Below are 20,456 nucleotides of genomic sequence, written 5' to 3' on the forward strand. Positions count from 1 at the left end.
GGTACAAGAACTCAAAATGATCAGGAGATAGTTATAGCTTCAGATTAAAGCCAAATCCTGTGATACTGTGATTGATAATAAATATATATATTTTGTTTTTGTCCCTGTTTCTGGCATGGAGCTTCTAAAACCCTTGGGATTTCCTAAGTGATGAGATAAAGGTAACGTATGTTAATTAGGTGACTTTCGGAACCTACCTGAGGATGAGGGCAGGTTGCCAGGAGAACCAGCCCTGTGGTTAGAGGGTTGGAACTTTTCAGTCCCCCCTCCTTATCTCCTTGGTTTTGTATCCCTGCTGAGCTGGAAAGTATCTGAATTCTTGTCTCAGTTTCCTTATCTTTAAAACAATATAGGAATAATAATTACATTGTTGTTGAACTCATTAGTGAGTTATTGAAAGTATTTAGAATAGAAGCACACATTAAGATCTCAGCGAGTGTTTACATTATTTTAAACCTGATTGATGAAAATTTTAATTGCATTTTATTATTGAGGCCTCACTTTTTTAAAACATTTTTGTTCATTTATATTTGTTATTTGCTTGCTCAAATCCACTGCCCAATTTTTCTGATGTAATATGTCTTTTTTCTTAAATATTTTAAGGCATAAACAAGATAAAGATATTAGTCCTTGATCATACCAGTCTTCTTTCATCTGGAGTTATGTTAGTACACCTTAGTATTAGAAAAATCATTTACAGTATATCTTTGGTGCCTAAGCTTTGAAAGAAAAACAGTACCCAGAGAGGCATAGTCAGAATTTTTAAAATATTTTTTTAACATTGAGAATTATTGAGCAATATGCTCTTAAGAGTTTAATTTTAAAAGATTTTTTTAATCACAAACAGTGACCCATATCACACCCAGAGGTGGTCTGGTGAGAACAGCAATGGCCATCTCATCTGAGCAGTAAGTGCTGCTATGTGTCTGACTGATGCTGCTAGCTTTGGGCACTGGGCACAGGATCCCACATGGTTACCCTGCCTCTGTTGGGTCAAGAACTCAATCTTCGCATCACCTGCTCCTGAGTCCAGGAGAATATGATTGGCCAAGCCTAGGTCATGTGCCTGAGTCCTAGCTGCAAGGAAGGCTGAAAAAGCAAGCACATGGCATATTTAGTTATAAAATGTGAGGCAGGTAAGGAATTCTCAAAAACATAAGAAAGTGGTTCAAATACTGAGCAAAGTGACGTACTGAGGGAGGTAACCGGAACCAGATCATAAGGCCCTATCACAGTTAAGAAGTTCAGACTATTCTGACAGCAATGGGAGCCATTGAAGGCAGCAAACAGGAGTAAGCTGGTTGAACTTGCATTCCTGCAAGGTCATTCTGGATCCCTGAGATGATCTCTGCCAATCGCAGGATGACTCATTGGGATGTGAACTTGCTGAAAGCTTTATGAAAGTCTAAAGATATTATCTATTCGTTCTCCTTTATGCATGTCTGAGGAGCCAGCCTTCTTAATAAGTCCTTATCTTGTATGACATCCCTTCCTCTATGAAACAAAATTACATCTCTAACAGGCTGGTTTGTTTCAATACCATGTTTTCTTTTACCTTTTATTATGGATCCTGCCTACAGAAAAAGATTGCATTCATGCTCTGATTGAAACCGCATTACGTTCAGTCCTGGCTTATTTTTTATTTTTTTTTCTCATTCCTGGTGGCATCTGACACAGTCTTCTAATAACTTTGCGGGAGATATAGAGTACTGATTATATACATTCTTCAGGATCATTAATGGGGTATTTTAAGAAATTAGAATCTGTACAAGAAACTGACTTGACAACACTTTAAAATTAATAAAAATATATTGCTATAAAGTATTTTCAAAGATTCTGAATTTTCAAAGCTTACACTGCCACTTCCTAAAAAAATATAATTTTGTGTTCTATTAGAGAACCCATTTGTACCTATAAATATGATTGTAATACTTCCAATAGTTCCCCCTCTGGTTTGCCTTGTTTATTGCCACTTCTCCAGCTGACATAGAGACTCCTTCTGCTGATGCCTACGGTGGCCCAGAGAGACAGCAGCAGGATCTACTTGGACGCCAACATCCCAAGAAAATTCAGTGTACAGTGAACTCATTGCCAAGCTTCAGGATTTAAACGATTAAAGTCAAAGTCTGACATCTGACCCCTGAATGCCCCTGGAGGTGGATGGCTGGTGAAACATCTGAGATTTCTGGAACAAACCTGTCACTAAAGTTCAAGTTCATTTCCCCCATAATCACAAGGACTATTACCTTATTAGTTTTGAGTCAATTCTTTACTTCTATCATCAATTACATTTAAATCATTCATCTCTTACTTAATAATTAGGCTCTGGAACAATCTTGTAGGTGGGGAAGGAGGCAACTGGCTGAGGCTGCTCCAGAAATCAATAGGAGGGATTCAGGGGCTGCACTATGATATGAAATGGTCATGGGTAGGAGAAGAAGGTGGTAGGGGACTCCTATTAAAACTACATTTTCATAATGGAGCACTTTTTAAAAACTTAAATGTTTCCTATCATTAAGAACACAAAGTTTTCTAAAGAGGGTTTTATTCATACTTTAAAACAGACGGAAACACCATTGAAGAGTATTCTTGTTTTGCATGGAGTGGCTTGGGAGAGGGGAGGTGGAGATGGGGGTGATCAATCTACCTGAAGCCATCCATTAGATATTGATAGGCAGCTTCTCCTCCAAAATCATGCTCTGCAGAAGGGATGACACAGAAGTGATTTGGTCCCATCAGGGTGTTTGGGAGGAGACACCAGTGCAGGTTGCAAGGAGAATGAGCTGCTGTTGGCCTGCAGGAACTGGGGATGGTTGATTTCCTGGAGCCACTGGGGAGGAGGAGCCTATGTCCCACAGAATTCTAGTGGAACACTGGCCATTACGTCACCCCTGCGTTGGTCAAACTCTCATTGAGCCCTGATTATTTATTAAGCACTGAGGATACTAATATGCAGAAGATACAGCTCTTTGGAGGAACTCACAATGATGAAAAACAATTACAGCAGTCAACATTTATTAAGCTTTTACTTGTGTTCCAGGCACTAAGCTAAGGGGAGAGCTTTATATACCTCCCAGCATACCTTAAAGATCCCCATTATGCAGGCAAGATTTAGTGAGGTTAAATAATTTGCTCGAGTCCTTTCGCTGATAAGGGCTGAGATAGAACTTCAATCTGGGCAGCCTGACTCTAAGAAAGGGCATGTCTTTAACCGTTCTTTGAAAGGGATAAAGACCAAAGCTGTGGGGAGTCCAGTACTGAGAAAACATCTGACTCAGCCTGGAGGGTTTAAGTGATAACGCCGTAAGAAGTACTAATTGGCAGTTACAAAATAGGCACAGAGATGTAAAGTACAGCAGAGGGAATACAGTACAGTCAACAGTATTGTAATAACTGTCTATGGTGCCAAGTGGGCACTTGAATTATTGGAGGGAACGCTTGTAAAGTATATAAATGGCTACCTGCTGTGCTGAATCCCTGAAACTAATACAAAATAGTGTTAAATGCAAACTGTAATTGAAAAATAAATAGGTAAATAGATAACACCTTTAAGAGCAGGGACGCCCACTTGCACATTTAGATTTTCTGCACATTCATAAGTATGTAGAATGTTAGAGCTGGCAGGATCTTCAAAGAACTGCTAGTCTCACCGCCTAATGCTATAGGAAAGGCTTGTACAGGAAACATGACTGGTTCAATTCTTTAAGAAACCCTGTCTATTTAAGGATTAGGAATGCAGGTTTTGATTAAGACCTACTGCCCTGATGGCCTATGTCACATGTTTGTGATTAGAAATGAGACTGTTGGGACAACTGAGACCTTTGCCAGCTAACCTCCTTCCCTTATACAAACAGAGGACTTGAAAAGTCATTTCAACAGGCTTAGATTTAGAGAGAAAGCAGGGAGCATTTTCTATGTAAAGCAATCATTAGCAGATTTGTCCTTTGGGGGTTGTGAGAGTAAAGATATTGGATTCAAAACTAATACCTCCCATATTATTCTTGCCAAATTCTCACAAGAAGGTATTCATAGTGGTCACTGGCTGTTGCCCACTGACACCCACCTCCCCTTTCTTTCCTTCTGATAGAACCCCAATTTTTTTCCAGGGGACTGGTGGAAATCCCTTTATCTGTACCCTGCAATGGAATGGTGTCCTGTCCAGGGCTGAGTCCACCTTGCGCCCTGAGCTGCCTGCATAGGCTCCAGCCACTAGAGACCCTGAACTGAAAAATAATGATCTTATTTTTATTAATATTTATTAAATGCATGTATAGCTCACATTAGCTTCAGTGTTTTCTATTAAAAATGTTTTGGGCCCTAGCTGTTTTGGCTCAGTGGATAGAGCATTGGTCTGTGGATTGAAGGGTCCTGGGTTTGATTCTCGTCAGGGCATGTACCTCTGTTGCAGGCTCCATCCTCAGCCCTGGTTGGGGCACGTGTGGGAGGCAACCAATCAATGTGTCTCTTTCACACTGATGTTTCTCTCTCTCTCTCTTTTTTAAAAAAAAATATTTTATTGATTTTTTTTTTTTTTTACAGAGAGGAAGGGAGAGGAATAGAGAGTTGGAAACATCAATAAGAGAGAAACATCGATCAGCTGCCTCCTGCACACTCCCTACTAGGGATGTGCCTGAAACCCAGGTACATGACCTTTGACCTTGACCAGAATCGAACCTGTGACCCTTCAGTCCGCAAGCCGAGGCTCTATCCACTGAGCCAAACCAGTTATGGCAATGTTTCTCTCTCTTTGTCTCTCCCCCTCCCTTCCACTCTCTCTTAAAAAAAAAAAAAAAAAAAAAAAAAAAATCATTTATCCTCAGATGAGGATTAACAACAACAAAATGTTTTCGGTCTTTATTTACAAGTTCAGTGATATTTTCTTGGCCAGAAATGTGCTGTAATTGTTATGTCAGTTAGCCTATGGTAAAATTGTTTCTTTACACATTGTTTCATTCAAAGTCAGTTTTCAAGAACCTATTAATGAAGTGAGTACTTACTGGGCTTGTATCAAAGACACTTTAGGTTCTATCTTAACTTTCACTTTAATTGAACTATTAATATGCATTGTTGTGATCTGAAATTGAACCTCAATATGATTTTCTCTTTTTTTCATGGATCTCAGAATTTATATAAAATTAAATCGTATACAATATACCCTTTTGAGGGGGCAGTATAACACCTATTATGTGCCATTGATCTCAATATGTTTTTCTTGTTTAAAGATCTAAAGGTGATGAAAAGGAGGCAGTACTTCTAAATTTTCCACACTTTGAACTTCTGTTACTTATTGCATTTGAAGGGTACACACAGACCTTAATCTTCAGCTCAGTGCTAGTTTATTTGGGGACAAGGACCTTTGCTTACTCATTCCAGTGTCTCCTACAGTAGGTGGCACAATAGCCTCTGTGAGGCAGGAACTAATAAATATTCACTGAGTCACAATAGCAACAATTAACAATAACAATAGCTGATATATGTCTATGCTCACTGCCCAGAAAGCAGTGTGGGTGCCTTTAATGCCTGGTCTCACACTCCCCACTCCCCACCCCCACCAAATCCCTGTGAAAGAAATCATTTCCTTCTTTCCAACGAGGAAAGTCAGGCTTAGAGAGGTGAAGCCACTTGCTCCAACCCATTCAGCTATGGAAGCATGGTCTGGATTCCTTAGTTACTATTATTCCAAACAAATTAAATTCATATACAATGGCTATTATATTAATAAGTATCTAATAATTATACTTAAAAACAAGCATGTGAAAATAAAAATATCCCCTCTCCCCAACCAATAACCCTGAAAACCTTGCTTTTCATGCTCATTATGTGACATACTATTCTAAGCAGTTTATCTGTATTGGTTCATTTTATACTCACACTATCACTCTGAGGTACGTACTATCATTATCCACATTTTACAGCTAAGAAACAGAGACTAAGAGAGGTTAAGTAACTTGCTCAGGGTCACACAATTAAGACGGGATAGAGCCTGGATTTGAACCCAGGCCGTGTGGATCTAGAACTTATGCTCTTAACTATGTACCACACTAGTGACCCAGGCTCCCCCACACACAAATAAATTTGGACATACCTCAGATTAGTGATGCAATTATGTGAAGCTGATAATAGCTCATTGAAGGTTAGCTGATAAATAAATAGAAGACATCTAAATGTCAGCTCTCAAGTCTTTTTTTTTCTTCTTTTTTTTAAATAGAAAAGTACCCCTGTGGATCCTTTAATCTTTTTTTTTTTTCATTTTCATCTTAGTAGTAAAATATCTTTCCAGAAGGACAAAACCCCAGAAGTGATAACTCTGTCACCACTCTGTAAAATCTCAACCCAGAAACTACACATGAATTTATAACTTCTAAGCAGTTTACATCTAGGCCTTGGGTTTCCTAACTTCCCCCTTCTCCCCCGCTCCCTATCGAGCCCCTCCCCGCTGCCTTGTAACCTGCTTTCCCTCCTGGGTAATCCCTCACTACACATTCCAACCTGTTCCATGTTTACTGGACCATTGGGAGGTTTAGGGAGCTTTTTTTCACCTCCTTTCTGTAGACTCTAGGAAAGCCTGGTTTGGACCAGGATTTGAGGTTGGAACAGCGGGTGTTTTGTATACTGCTTTTAAAGTAGTTTCTAAAACAGTGAGGTGAAAGCACTTCTCAGACTCATTTTGTTCGGGAGAATAGTAACTAAGGAAGCACGGTCTGGATTCCTTAGTTACTATTCTCCCAAACAACTTAAATTCATATATAATGGCTGTTATATTAGTAAGTATCTAATAATTATGCTTAAAAACAAGCATGTCAAGATCAAAGTCACTACCTCCCCTCTCCCCCCCCCCCCCCCCAAATAACCCTGGTTCTCAGCCTTGCCTGTGCAATTGGGATTGGGATCACCTGAGCAGTTTCCAAAATAAAATCTCATTTGGGTTCCATGTCCAGTGTTTCTAATTTAGTTGATCTGAGGTATAGCCTGGGCACTTGGAGTTTTAGATGCTGCCAGGGGATCCAGTGAACAGCTGAAGTTGACAACCACTGCATCCAGAGCAGGCTTTCTCAATGTTGGCACTATGGACACTCAACTATAGTAGAATGAATTAGTCCAGATCATTCCACGGCAGAATGTTTACCTGCATCTCTAGCCTTTACCTATTAGATGCCAGTAGCACCCAACCCAGTTGTGACAACCAAAAATGTCTCTAGACCAGTAGTTCTCAACCTTGGCTGCACATTAAAATCACCTGGGAATCTTTTTAAAATCCTGATTTCTGGGCCTCATCCTCCGGAAATTCTGTTTCTTTGTTACTAATGTTGTGGCCCCACACCATAACAAAGAAACAGAATTTCCGGAGGACGAGGCCCAGAAATCAGGATTTTAAAAAGATTGCCAGGTGAGTCTAATGTGCAGTCAAGGTTGAGAACCACTGCTCTAGACTTTGCTCGTTGTCGGGGTCGGGGGTGCAAATTCCTCCATGTTGAGCACCATTGGCCTACAGCCATTACTAGTATCCTGGCTGTGAGAGAAGTCTCTCAAAAAGAAAAAATGGAAGGGTGGCTTCTATCGCACCCTCTCCGACAGGAAAATATATAAATATGCCCAGGGGATCTGGCAGAAACCATCCTATCATAGGAGGAAACCTCATCAGGGTGCCTTTTTATAAAAGAGATTTTCTATTTCTAAGCAAAAAGATAATGTTTCTTGGGGAGCCTAGTAGAGGAAGGTACAGTAAGTCCTCACTAAATGTTGTCAGTAGGTTCTGTGACTTGAAGTGAAACGACAAATAATGAAACAAATGTTACCAGAGGCTCACTGCTATAAACAAGAGTTAGGTTCCCGTGGCATCTCATCGTTATAAGGAAACAGCAAACGAAACGATGATATTCGAAAATAGGGAATTAAGGAAACGATACAGATCTTTCTAGCTGATCTGAAGCACGACAGGAGAAAACTAAATCTTTTTTTAATTAGTGTGAACAGCCTGGCTTGGGTGAAATATTGTCTCCAGCTGACGAGCTGCTGCCAGCAGCGGGGAGAAAGTACATGGGCTTCGATGCTAAATGGATGCAAACCCAGAACGTTGCCTTAGCTCTAGGAAGGCTTTGCTGCAATTCTATGAAGTTGATAATATCTGATTGAAGGCTAGACGACAAAATGGACCTAAATAGGTGAGAGTTTAGGTATGTACAGAGGCAGGGTTAGATAGAGCTCATTGTGAAAAGGCTGAGTTTGGGAATGAAATATTTCAGGGGTTGTCTTAGTGTGGGTTGTTTGGGAGATGAGCCCAGGGAGAGTGGGGAAGTGGGAGGGAAGGAAGCTAATAGGGGGTGGTTAGCAGAATTGCCACCATGGACACATGTAGCACATGTAGCAACATTAAGTTCTCACTTAACATTCGGGAATTCATCAATTTTGGTCTCTGCTGCAACCTCATGGGTCCAGGACAACGTTGCCTTTTTCCTGCACCATCACCATGGTCACTTCTGGGTGCCCCACACCCACTTTCCTTTGAGTTTCTTGAACCCACAAGGCCTTTTCTTAGAATGCTCCTCCTCCTGACCCCACTCCAGCCCAACCCTCCTCCTCCAATGACTTGTTCCTTCCTATCCCTTAGGTCTGGCTAAATGTCACTTCTTCGTTGAAGACTTCCCCCTCTAATGAAAGATCTCCCCATCCCAGCTGCTACTCCCAACTCAGTTCCTGTTTGTTTTCTTCTTGGCATGTTTCACAGCTTGTATTTATGTTGTTTCATCTGTCTCCCTCTCTAGAACATAACCTCTGTAAGGGTAAGGGACACGTCTATCTGCTTGACCACCATATCCTTCACCGGGTTGCCAGATTGAGCAAATAAAAATACAGCCTTCCCAGTTAAATTTCAGATAAATCCTGGATAATTTTTTAGTACAAGTATGTCCAAAGCACATATTTAATTACTCAGGGTTTACTTGAAATTCCAATTTAACTGGGCATCTTGTATTTTATCTGGCAACCCTAGTTCCTAGACCCTGACACATGGCTGACTCTCACTACACATCACTGAACAAAAATCTGGTAGCAGCATATGAACATTGCTACTATGGCAACAAAGTGGGGGAAATGTGCTAAAACCACAGAACTAAATGCCACTTCCCATTCTTTTCTGCTCTAATGTGCCTGTCTCCTCATTCCAGGAGAATCTAATCAACTCAAAGTTCTGGGCAGCCCAGTCCTCTGGGGGAACGCTGGCCAAGGGAAGGGAGCTGTTAGGAGCAGCTTTCCCACACAGCATTGCCTGTTTTGTCATGGTCCGAGCACAGCGGCCCTTGGTCATCTTCAGCCCAGATCTCCCCAGACTGTGAGCTCACTTCTTCCTTTTCAATCATTCATCCCCAGAGTCTCACTCTGTAGCTGGCACATAGTAAGGACTCAAAGCATGGTTAGCAAACGGGCTGATAGGTGAGTGAATAGTAGGGTGACTGACTGTCCTCCTTGGACCAAGACTGAGGGGTTTTCTGGGATGTGGGACTTTCAGTGTGAAAATCAGGGCAGTTGGAGCCTTCAGTGAATGATGCTCACTCTCAGTGGCTGAGCTTCTTGTCCATTATCACTGTACTGGCTGCTATGTGACTAAGATTAGACCAGTGATGGCGAACCTATGACACGCGTGTCAGAGGTGACATGCGAACTTATTTTTTTGGTTGATTTTTCTTTCTTAAATGGCATTTAAATATATAAAATAAATATCAAAAATATAAATCTTTGTTTTACTATGGTTGCAAATATCAAAAAATTTCTATATGTGACACGGCACCAGAGTTAAGTTAGGGTTTTTCAAAATGCTGACACTCTGAGCTCAAAAGGTTCGCCATCACTGGATTAGACAGTGGCTGCCCTGGCTGCCCATTTGTTTAAAGATGACACTAGATGCTTAAAGCTCTGCTGACCCCCTTTGCTTCCCTATGCTTGAGCTGATTCCTGGGACCGTGGCTTCAGCCTGAACTCCTGGTCCTTATGTTGGCCTGTCCTTCCTTGTGACTTGGTCTTGTGGTCTGTGACAGATGCCCTGGACTCGTGCTTCTGGAGTAAAGAATCTCAGGCTAAGTGCACACGAAGGGGTCTCAGTCCAATGGCGTGGACTCCAGTCTTGGCTGCCACATGTCGGCTTCATCCAGTGCTGATTAGGACCAATTGCCACTTCCACACAACACCAGGAAGTATTTATTGAGTAATTAAGCTGACAGCCATAAAACTTTCCAAATACATTTCTATCAATGTCTCAGTCACTTGACTATCAAAATGTGAGTTCTCATTTTAACCCGCCCCCTCTCCCAATACTGCCAGAAGTCACCAGATTCTAAGGGAAACAAATCCATTCTCAACTGGGCAGCGATGCTCCTGTCTCACTTAGGTCCTGCTGGGCTCCTGGAATTGGGGGTAAAGTGGCTCTTGAGAGGCTCCCAGCACTTGTAGTAGTTGTCATCCAAACAGTGAGAGGTCTTGAGCCCCCACTTGGTGACGGCCATGCTTAGAGAAGACTCAAACATAAATGCCTGTAGGAAATGACGAGAAAGAAAAGATGAGGTGGATAACAAAACACATCTGACTAGATTTCAAGAGACAAGGAGTGAGTAGGCAGAATCTCTGAATAATAAGTCTTGTATGCTAGCATGGGGTGGAGAGCAGGCCCAAGGCCCTGGCTTCTGGCTCTGACCCCACCATCATACGTGGGCGATACCTTACGGAAGGCCTCAAACTTCTCAGTGCCTCCAGTTTCATTCTATATAATGAAATTGGACACATAAGTCTCACATTGTCCTTGCAGTGTTATGGAGCTAAATTTGCTGGATCCAAGGGCAGAGGTGGGGGAGATTCCTAGTACTCTTCACCCTCTCGGAGGCTGTCATTGACTTGTGGCTATGTCCATGTGAGGATGGTCACACTCCCCATTTTGCAGAGGTGGACACTAAGGCTCAGTCCCTGGGAAATGACTTGTCTAAGGTGATGATAGCAAGAAGTGGAAAAGCTTTATTTTTCAGGAATCTGACCAAGATATGAGTTGGGAAAAAGAAAAGGAGGAAAAGAGAGAGTGAGGAGAAGAGAAGTAGGAGGCAGGAATGGCTGTTGTTCCTTTAGAAACCCTATCCCAGAAGGGAATGAACGGGTGGATGTCCCGTGTGTTCAGGAGGATTTTGTCTGCCACAGTAAGAACATGTAAGTGCTCTGTGCACTGTAGACATTCCAGCTTCACCGATGGCTGAATTTCCTACTCTCTGTGGCTTTTTAAAATAATAAAAACCAACCAAACAAAATAAGATCCTACAATTCTTATGTGCCTACATTATTAGAGATTTCAAAAATATAGATGGGCAAAAAGGAACTAAAAATTCTCTGTTCCCCACATTACTGTTTGGTGTCCAATATACATGAACTGCTTTTTGCCTAAAACAATGGAGATGATTGTCCTTGCCTGACTTCCCGGGACAGACTTGGCGTGAGGACGGGGTGAGAGCCTGTGGAAGTGCCTTACATGGTATAAAGCACTATTCAGATACAAGGGTTGTTCTCATGGCCATTATTATTGTTATCTCTTGGCTGACTGCTTCTTAGGAGCCTTGCTGTCTGCCTGGAGTAACAAAACCCCAGCCCCACTGAGCTATGAAGACAGTATTGCATAAAGTTAATTTATTCCAAACTGGAATAAGGATGAGGCATATAGATGGGCCTGGGTCCAAATTACACAATGAGAAATAGTGAGGGAGGCCCAAAGTTAGGTCTAGATAAGGTGTTGGGCCCTCTCCCACCAGGCAGTCTGGGCTTCTTGGCTACCCAGGCCTCCCAGCTCATGTCGCCCCCACGTAGGAGAGCACTTCCTCATCTGTGCTCCGAGCCCTAGCCATGCTCTCATGAAAGCAGCCCTGTCCCAGGCCTCGCTGGTGCAGGACACTGCTCCCTGGTAACACTGACTACCCCAGAGTTTATTGAATGGCAACCCTGGAGTGGCCTGTGCACCTCCAGGAACCTTCAGAGGCAAAAGCGTAACTGATATCCTCAGACCATGCCTCATGGGGAAGCAGGGGTGCACAAAACTACACAGAGGCCCTTTCAAGGGGCAGCAGAGCTGAGGTCAAGCAGACAAGACTCTTCTCAGCCTCCCCCTGCAGACCAGCTGCACCAACTTGGGCCCCAGGATTGGGACTCAAAGCAAACTGCACTGTACAGAGGGACAGATAAAGCTCCCTGCTTAGGTAGTTTGCAAATTGGGCATGGAGTCAGGTGGGTCTGTGCTATTGATTTTAAAGCCAGGTTAGCATTGAAAGCATTTGTTGAAAAAGACCATGCGAATTTGCGCATGATTCAGCATAAAATTACTCCTTGTGGTCCATAAACTCTACCTCCAAGAATGCAAAACTAAAATAAAATTAAGAACCGCAGCCGTCTGCAATTGTGTTCAGCCTCAATGTTTACAGCCGGACTCAAGAGGAATACAAAACAGGTTTTAAATCCCATCAGTTTCATCCCATGCCAAAGGAGAGCAACAGAAAATGAGAAAACAACGAAGAACTGCTGCTCACAGTCCTGACCCTCCTGGGCTTGAGAACCTGGCTGAAGGTGACATCTGCATCTTCTGCTACTGTGGCCCTAGAGGAGCACTTCAAAAGCAGGAGGCGATTCTGAGACAAGCAACGATACACAGGGATGCATGCAGATAAGGGAAGATCCTTCCCACAGTATTAAACATACACCCTTACATTTGAACAGTGTCAGAAAGTCTTTAAAGTTAAATTATAGCCACCTGCCGGGTTGGATACCACACCCACTCTACAGATGGGGGAAATGAAGCAGAGAAGTTAAGTGACTTACTCAAGGGCACACAGGAACTAAGAGCTAGGATTTGGGGTGTGGGGGCAATGGGGGGATAAGGACACATATGTAATACCTTAATCAATAAAGAAAACAAATATTTTTAAAAAAGAGCTAGGATTTGAACCCAGGCCTGACTCCAAGTCCAGAGTTCTTTCTACCCTCACTACATTGGGAGTCTAGTATACACACAGCGGGTTGCGTGCATATGCACATGGGAAAGGCACACAGACACACACTCTCCTCTCCTGACTCCTCCTCTGTGATTTTGGAGAGATAAAAAAGTAGACACTTCTCTCAACAAGACTGGGGAGTCCAGAGGCCACCAGGGCCTGGCATTTAACTTGCTTACCATGGTGCCATCAGCAATCCTCTCAGGTACCAACTTGGCTTTACTGGCCTTCTCAAAGCACTCGGCATCAGGCCCGTGGGGAGTCATGGTGCTGTGCAGGCTGCCTCCTCCTGGCAGGAACCCACCTTCTTTTGCCTCATAATGACCTTTGATGAGCCCCATGAATTCACTCATGCAGTTCCCTGGGAAGGTGAAAGCAGTATTACTTTTTAAAATATATTTTATTGAGTTTTTGCAGAGAGGAAGGGAGAGGGAGAGTTAGAAACATCAATGATAACCATAGCTAAGATCTGGAAACAGTCTAAGTGCCCATCAGTAGATGAATGGATTAGAAAACTGTGGTACATCTACACGATGGAATACTATGCTGCTGTAAAAAAGAAGGAATTATTACCATTTGCAACAGCATGGATGGAGCTGGAGAGCATTATGCTAAGTGAAATAAGCCAGTCAATGAAAGAAAAATACCACATGATCTCACTCATTTATGGATAATCAATTACAGTCTCTTCAATAAATGGTGTTGGGAAAATTGGACAGATACATGCAAAAAAATGAAACTAGACCACCAACTTACACCATACACAAAAATAAACTCCAAATGGATAAAGGACTTAAATGTAAGACGGGAAACCATAAAAATACTAGAGGAATCCAAAGGCAACAAAATCTCAGACATATGCCGAAGCAATTTCTTCACCGATACAGCTCCTAGGGCATTGGAAACTAAAGAGAAAAGAAACAAGTGGGAGAAACATCGATGAGAGAGAAACATTGATCAGCTGCCTCCTGCACACTCCCTACTGGGGATGTGCCCACAACCAAGGTACATGCCCTTGACCGGAATCAAACCTGGGACCCTTCATTCTGCAGGCCAATGCTCTATCCACTGAGCCAAACTGGTTAGGGCTGGAATCAGTATTATTTTTATTATCCAAAGCAGGCCCATAAACATTAAGACCCTTCAAACATTATTTCTTTCCACAGAATGACAAGAAGATAGGAGAATCTGATACATTTATAAAATTAATAAAGAATACAGATTGACAAAGGAATAAACACAAAACATTCATTAGTGTGGAATTCTTGGTAGGCAGAGCCCTACTCCCTCCTGGCAGGGAGTGGATTAGCAGAGATCTTGTATTCCACTGCCCCAAAGAAAGTAGACTAGATCTAAAGAAAAGCAGAGCCCAGACAAGAATTCTTTTAATAATAACAATAAAATGTACATTGTAATAAAAAGTGGATGTACTCTTTCATTTAGGCTTACAAGCCTCATATCAAAATTATCTTCTTTTATGATCTGAGTTACTTCCCAAATAACCCCACAGTAACACATATATCACCATATTTCTAGTTCCCAATCTAGAACACCGAAGTGGGGTTTGTGTGTGTGTGTGTGTGTGTGTGTGTAAGGGTGATGCAATGGAAAGAACTCTGGACTTAAATTTTATTATCAAATGATAACCTGTGTAAAAGGGTCTTAGTATTTGTAAAACCCTGTCCATAAATGCTATAGTCTAACAAATACTATCTTCTATATCTGAATCTGATATCATCATATTCTTTCAATCTTAAAAATGGCTGTTAGATTCATCCTATTCTATTTCCATTGACATCATCCTCATAGAATTCTAAAATCTTAAAATTGGAAGGGATTCTTACTTCTACTCAATACAGAAGAATTTTCTATATCATTCCCGACAGATCGTCTCCTCTGCTCAGCCTGCATGCCTCCTGTGCATGGAAGCTCTCTACTCAACAAAGCTACTGAGCTCTAAACTACCTAAGTGCTCTACTCAACAAAGCTTAGAGTGTTAAAAACTTCTCTCATATTAAATGGAAATTTGCTATCACATAAATTAAATATACTGGTCCTAGCTGTGTTTTCTGAAGTCACACAAAATTTGACAAAAATCACCATATTCCCACTCTTTCAAAAGTAGGTTTCTATTGAAATGAAGCTTTTTATTAGGATAGCAACACATTTAGAGCAATAATTAAAGAAATATAACACCTGAGTAAATTTAAGTGCCTTTCCATTCATCTACCCACCTACCCACTCATCCATTCATCTGTCCATGTCTCACCCATTCCATCTATCAATCCATCCATCCAATATATATAATTGAACACTGTACTAAGTACTGATGGAAGTGAATAAGAAACATCCTGTCTAAAATTACTCACAGTCTGTCCCAAGAGAGTGCTAAGAGTACAAACGATGAACAGAGTAGAGAGATATGGCAGTGGCAACCCTTGCACAGCCAAACATTTGACATTATAAATGCCCAAGCCCTCTTCCTTGCATGTGAAGTATAACCAGGTGCTGAAATAATTCTGTAATTGACTGAGCACCCATATCCTCCCTGCCCAGACAACACAATGCTGCTACAGGCCCTGCAGAAAAGGTAAGATATGTTGCCCTGGCATCTTGGGAGCTGGTACTACAGAGAGGAGCCTCATATAGACAAACCGGTCATAGCCCCATTTGTTTCTCCATGAAGTGGAAATAGAAGAAAAGATCCGACTGTAAGCATAAAGTCTTTGTGCTTTTTAAAAGCAGTTCTGCTCATGATTTAAATATACTGTCACTCCTCACTCCAGAGTGTGTGTACTCAGGGTCACCGTCACGGCCTAATTTTAGGAAGAGAGCAAGACAGAATTCAGCTTTGATCTGAATATTAATTTAGGTAGCAATGAGTTTGGTGATGACATTTCTATATCATTTTCTATATTTCAAAGGACAGTGGGAGGTAGACCTTGCCTTTCTGATTAATGCTGAAACCAGTTGACCAAGGTGCATTAAGATGACCGGATGCAATATTCCTACACAAATAATTCTCCACTTCTCCTATAAAGTCACATCAAAGTAGCACGATTCTGATGATTACTAAAGCAGTGTCTTAAAAATCTCTAGTGAAAAATAATTTCTAACTCGGGGTTCTATGGTTTTTCCAACTAACTTGGGGCAACCATACCTTTCTGGAGATCTATCTATCCAGGGCCTGATTTACTTGAGAGTCTTTTAAAAAATTGTAAGAAGAATTTCACGAGGCTATTTTGTTTCAGGCAATCTGAGCTACTAACCAAAATCAAGGAGTGGGTTGAAGCGGTGGCACAGGTAGCAGACTTGTCTGAGTCAGACTGCTCTGCTGTCCCTCGCCCTGGGTGGGGAGACGGCCCAAGGCTGCTGTTTCTCAACACGGAACTGCACACCTCCTGCCTCAGAACTCCTGACTGGCTAGTGCACATGCAGATTGAGGTTCCTCCTCAAAACCAACTAATTAACCTCCCTGGGAGTGGGCCCTGGGAAAAAACATTGAACAACTATGGTCCTCGGAGCAGTAGCATCAGCTTCACGTGGGAACTTGTGATCAATGTAAATTGTTGGGCCCTAGACATACTCAAGCAGAAAGTCTGAGGGAGGGGCCCAGGAATGTGTGTTTCAATAAGTCCTCTTATAGCCTGACTAACACTGAGAACCTGCTAACGTTCTCAGTTGCACACAGAGCAATCTAAATACAAGAACCATGTGAAATGGGGAGTTATCAAGGACTAGCATGTGAGGTACAGGCTCTAGGCCGGAGCAGGTCTCGCTCCTTGACAACACGGCCTCTCGGGGATGAATTTTCAGAAGGACAGTTAGGGCCTAATATGGGCTTGATACTCTTCAGAAAGGACATCGTTTATTACAACTTTATTCAAAAGCATCTGGTGTCTTTGTCGTGGTAACTAATTGAATCCTTTTCTCAGTCATAATGGTGTGACCTGAAAATGTGCTGGGATTTGACCATGACGTGGCCTTCCACTCTGAGGGCCTCTGCAAATGCCTACATTGCCCACTCAGTGCACCTTTCTATCCTGTTGCCCTGGCATCTTGGGAGCTGGTACTACAGAGAGGAGCCTCATATAGACAGAAGGCCCTGAGGTTAACTAGGGAAGGTGGTTTGTTTTTAAGAATGTTCCTGCTCAGTTGTTGGAGTATCGGCCCACAGACGGAAGGGTCTGGGGTTCAATTCCAGTCAAGGGCCTATACATGTACCTGGGTTTCAGGCTCAAACCCTGGCCCTGGTCTGGGCATGTGTGGGAGGTAACCAATCAATGTGTCTTTCTCACATCGATGTTTCCCCTCCCACCCACTCTCTATAAAAATCAATGGAAAAAATATCCTCAGGTGAGAATTAACAAAAGCAACAACAATAACAACAAAAGAATGTTCCTGCTCAGAATTTTTCCAGAATTCTATGTACAAAATGCAATCTCCAGGAGGTGGAATTGTACATTGACCTTTAGGTTGAATTTACAGCTAGCTACTGCACAATTAAAAATGCCTCATTAAGTACAGCCATGAAGTACTTGGTGATGCATTCACTTACTGAGCAAATATCTATTACATGCATATCATGTACCAGCCCTGTGCCAGGCACATCGGTTAGTGGTCATGAGCATCTGCTCTGGCATCAGATAGCCTGCAATTCAATCCTGATTCCACCACTTGACTAGCTGTGAGGCCTTGAGCAAGTACCTAATCCTTCTTGTCTCAGTTCCATCCTCTGAAAACAAAGGGGATAAGGATGCTACTTATCTCTGACCACTGTTATGAGAATTAACTGAGTTAATACTTTTAAAGAACTAATAACAGAGCCATAGAACATGGTCAATAATTGTTAGCTGCTAGTAATGAGAATATTAATAAAATAAAAATGATAGATTTCATAAGTTCTCTTTTAGGCAACAAATGCTTTGCAGAAACTGCTTCCAGAATAGGGTCCCGCCCCTAGAGTGGACTGTAGTCTGCTCTACCTGGCCAAAATAATTCGAGAAGGCACATTTTACTGGTTCTTGCACCAGATTTAGATAATGAGATTTCTCAAAACAACAAATTCTCTCTCCCACCACCCCTCCCTGACGCTCCCCCCCAAAAGCATCTGAATGTAAAGAACTTCTTGCTTCACACTTCATCAACCTTTCTACCTCACTTCAGGGCCAAAGGAACTGGGATTAGGCTTTAACAAAGTGTTTCCTCCTCAGGGTCAGCAGATCGCTGCCATCCCACAGGGAAGTTGTGCTATTTAAGCAGCTAAAGGCCTCAGGAGACAGGATCCTGGACTCCAGTCAGGGCAGGGCGTCCAGAAACACCTCCGGCAGTATTCCCAATGGGCAATGCTCATTGCTTTGCTGTCTCTTTGGTTCCCAAATGTGACTTGGCGAAAGAGAGACTTACTGTGGTAATAAGGAGGTCTGAAGGTCTTATCAGCGACCCCCCATCGAGGTGGGAAGATGACAAAATCAGCGATGGCCACTCCAGGGCGGAGAGACTTGGCAGTCAATACTGTGAAAATGGACGGGTCCTGTGAAAGCACAAGGAGAGGCTGAGCACAGGGGGAGAGGGAGTGACTGGATGATGACACACATGGCTCCCACACAGAAGGGGTTTTGAGGGAGTCTCTAATTTCTGGTCAAACCACACCGGCCAGGCTGAGAAGTCTGGGCTTGCCATCAAGGCACAGTAATCACTCATCTGACCTTCCCCTCTTGCTGTGCTGGAAGCAAAATGAATTAACACCGGCTAGGAGGATTCTGAGCTGCCTCTTCACCCTGCTGAGCCCATTTCATGTAAGTACTACCCAGAGGGCCTGAGAACCAGTGGTGCTTGCCTCCCAGCCTGAAGTCAGGTGACCAGAGCTGGGCTGTACTGCAGGGAGCTCTGGGCAGAAGGGATGCTCAGAGTAAGGTGGAGATAGAAATAAAATATCCAAGCTTTGGTACAAATGTAGGATCTGCTTCTTTTTGGGGAGGGTGGGGGTTACAAAGACTCCAGATGGTAACCTTATTGCTTTCTGACTCTTGTTTGACTCTCAGATTTAAAACATACCATGTACATTACTACTTTGGGTGTGATAGTGTGGAGGGGAGTAGGTTGAGGGACACTATTATAATTTTAGAAGAACTGTACAATCCTTCAGTGAAAAGATTGAGGTTCAGTTTAATTGAAATCAGTGATCATGTTTGCTTTCAGATGCCATTCAGAGATGATTAAGATCTATTCCCTGCCCCTTTAGCATTATTGGTGGAAGGGTGGGGTAGGTGACTAAAGGAGTAATAAACCAGGTGCATGAACAACTAATCACAGCAAGGTGCCAAGGGCAATCTGACTTTATAAATAGAGACTGAAGGGAGTACAAAGGAGGGAGTCCTGTCTCCACCTGAGAGGATCAGGGAAGGCTTCAAAGAGGAGGTGACATTTGAGATCGGTGCTGAAGAATGAAAGGAGAGAGAAAGAGGGAGAAGAAAGAGGAAGAAATGAAGGAGGAAGGAGGGAAAGAAAGGAAAAGCTATTGTAAGCACAGAAAACAAGAAAAGCATACAAATGCACACAGGTTTTATTAAGAGGACAGAGGGGCAAGAAGTGGCACTGGAAAACAAGTCCATGGCCAGATGGTGAAGAGCCTCAACACCACACTTCAGAGCTCAGACTTAATCCTAAGCCACAGGAAGCCTGCAAAGGTTTGCTTAATGCAGTGGTAGAACGATCGGATCTGAATTTTGGAAAAGTAACTACAGCAGCAAGTCAACACACCAACGCCTATTGCTGTGAGAGTTAACACTTCTTCATCTGCCGTGAGAAATGACCTGAAACCATTAGAGAAAATGCAGCGAGGCTCCAATAAAGCTCCATCCGTGTCGCAGGATCCTTTTTCATTTTGTTGTGGGCACGATGCCTCATTTTCTTTTTTCTTTGGTTTTATTCAGAGTTGCTGCTGTTCAGAAAGGTCGTTTTGTGTCTTCTCCCCCTCCCCGAGATAAGCTGCACTGGCTCAGAGTAATCTTTCTGTCTTTGGTTCTCTCCCTTCTGCTCTAATTATCCCTCCAGCTTGTGAATTAAGTTCATCTATTATGAACGAGGCTGCAAACTGAACTTTCCCCCAGGACTAGCACTTTATCAAGAATGTGGGGCCTCAGGGGCCTGCACTGTAGACCTGGGGCCTATTTGTGGCCCCTTAATTGAGTGAAAAATATGACCAAGTTCTTAGTCTAGAATTTCCTTGGTTTGAATTCAAGCACTAAACATTATGAGTAACTTTATAAGAGAGCTGTGGGCTCCATCGCTGCTAGAAACAGCCAGGAGTGGAGACCCTGGAGGAGGCAGCCGGAGCAAATCAACTCTTGGTATTTGTGGGCAGGACGGAGAACTTCCCAAATCCAGAAAGGTTCCCTTATCACTCCATCACTGACACTAGCAGTTGGTTTTCTTTTGGGGATAAAC

At 42.6% G+C, this 20,456-nt stretch overlaps 1 protein-coding gene across 2 annotated transcripts in view; it reads right to left on the bottom strand.

The window, feature by feature from the left end:
• Positions 1-10,171: 10,171 nt before the first annotated feature.
• The window catches only part of HGD (homogentisate 1,2-dioxygenase), a 46,590-nt gene continuing 36,305 nt past the window's right edge, over positions 10,172-20,456 (bottom strand). For both annotated transcript variants that reach the window (XM_036351522.1, XM_036351521.1), the window contains 3 exons: positions 18,414-18,540; positions 13,187-13,368; positions 10,172-10,523 (listed from right to left, as the gene is read on the bottom strand). In XM_036351522.1, coding sequence (XP_036207415.1) covers positions 10,374-10,523; positions 13,187-13,368; positions 18,414-18,540 — 459 coding nt within the window. In that variant the 3' untranslated portion in view covers positions 10,172-10,373. The remainder of the gene's footprint in view (positions 10,524-13,186; positions 13,369-18,413; positions 18,541-20,456) is intronic.

This window comes from Myotis myotis, unplaced genomic scaffold (assembly GCF_014108235.1).
Source record: "Myotis myotis isolate mMyoMyo1 unplaced genomic scaffold, mMyoMyo1.p scaffold_m19_p_2, whole genome shotgun sequence".
NCBI lineage: Eukaryota > Metazoa > Chordata > Mammalia > Chiroptera > Vespertilionidae > Myotis > Myotis myotis.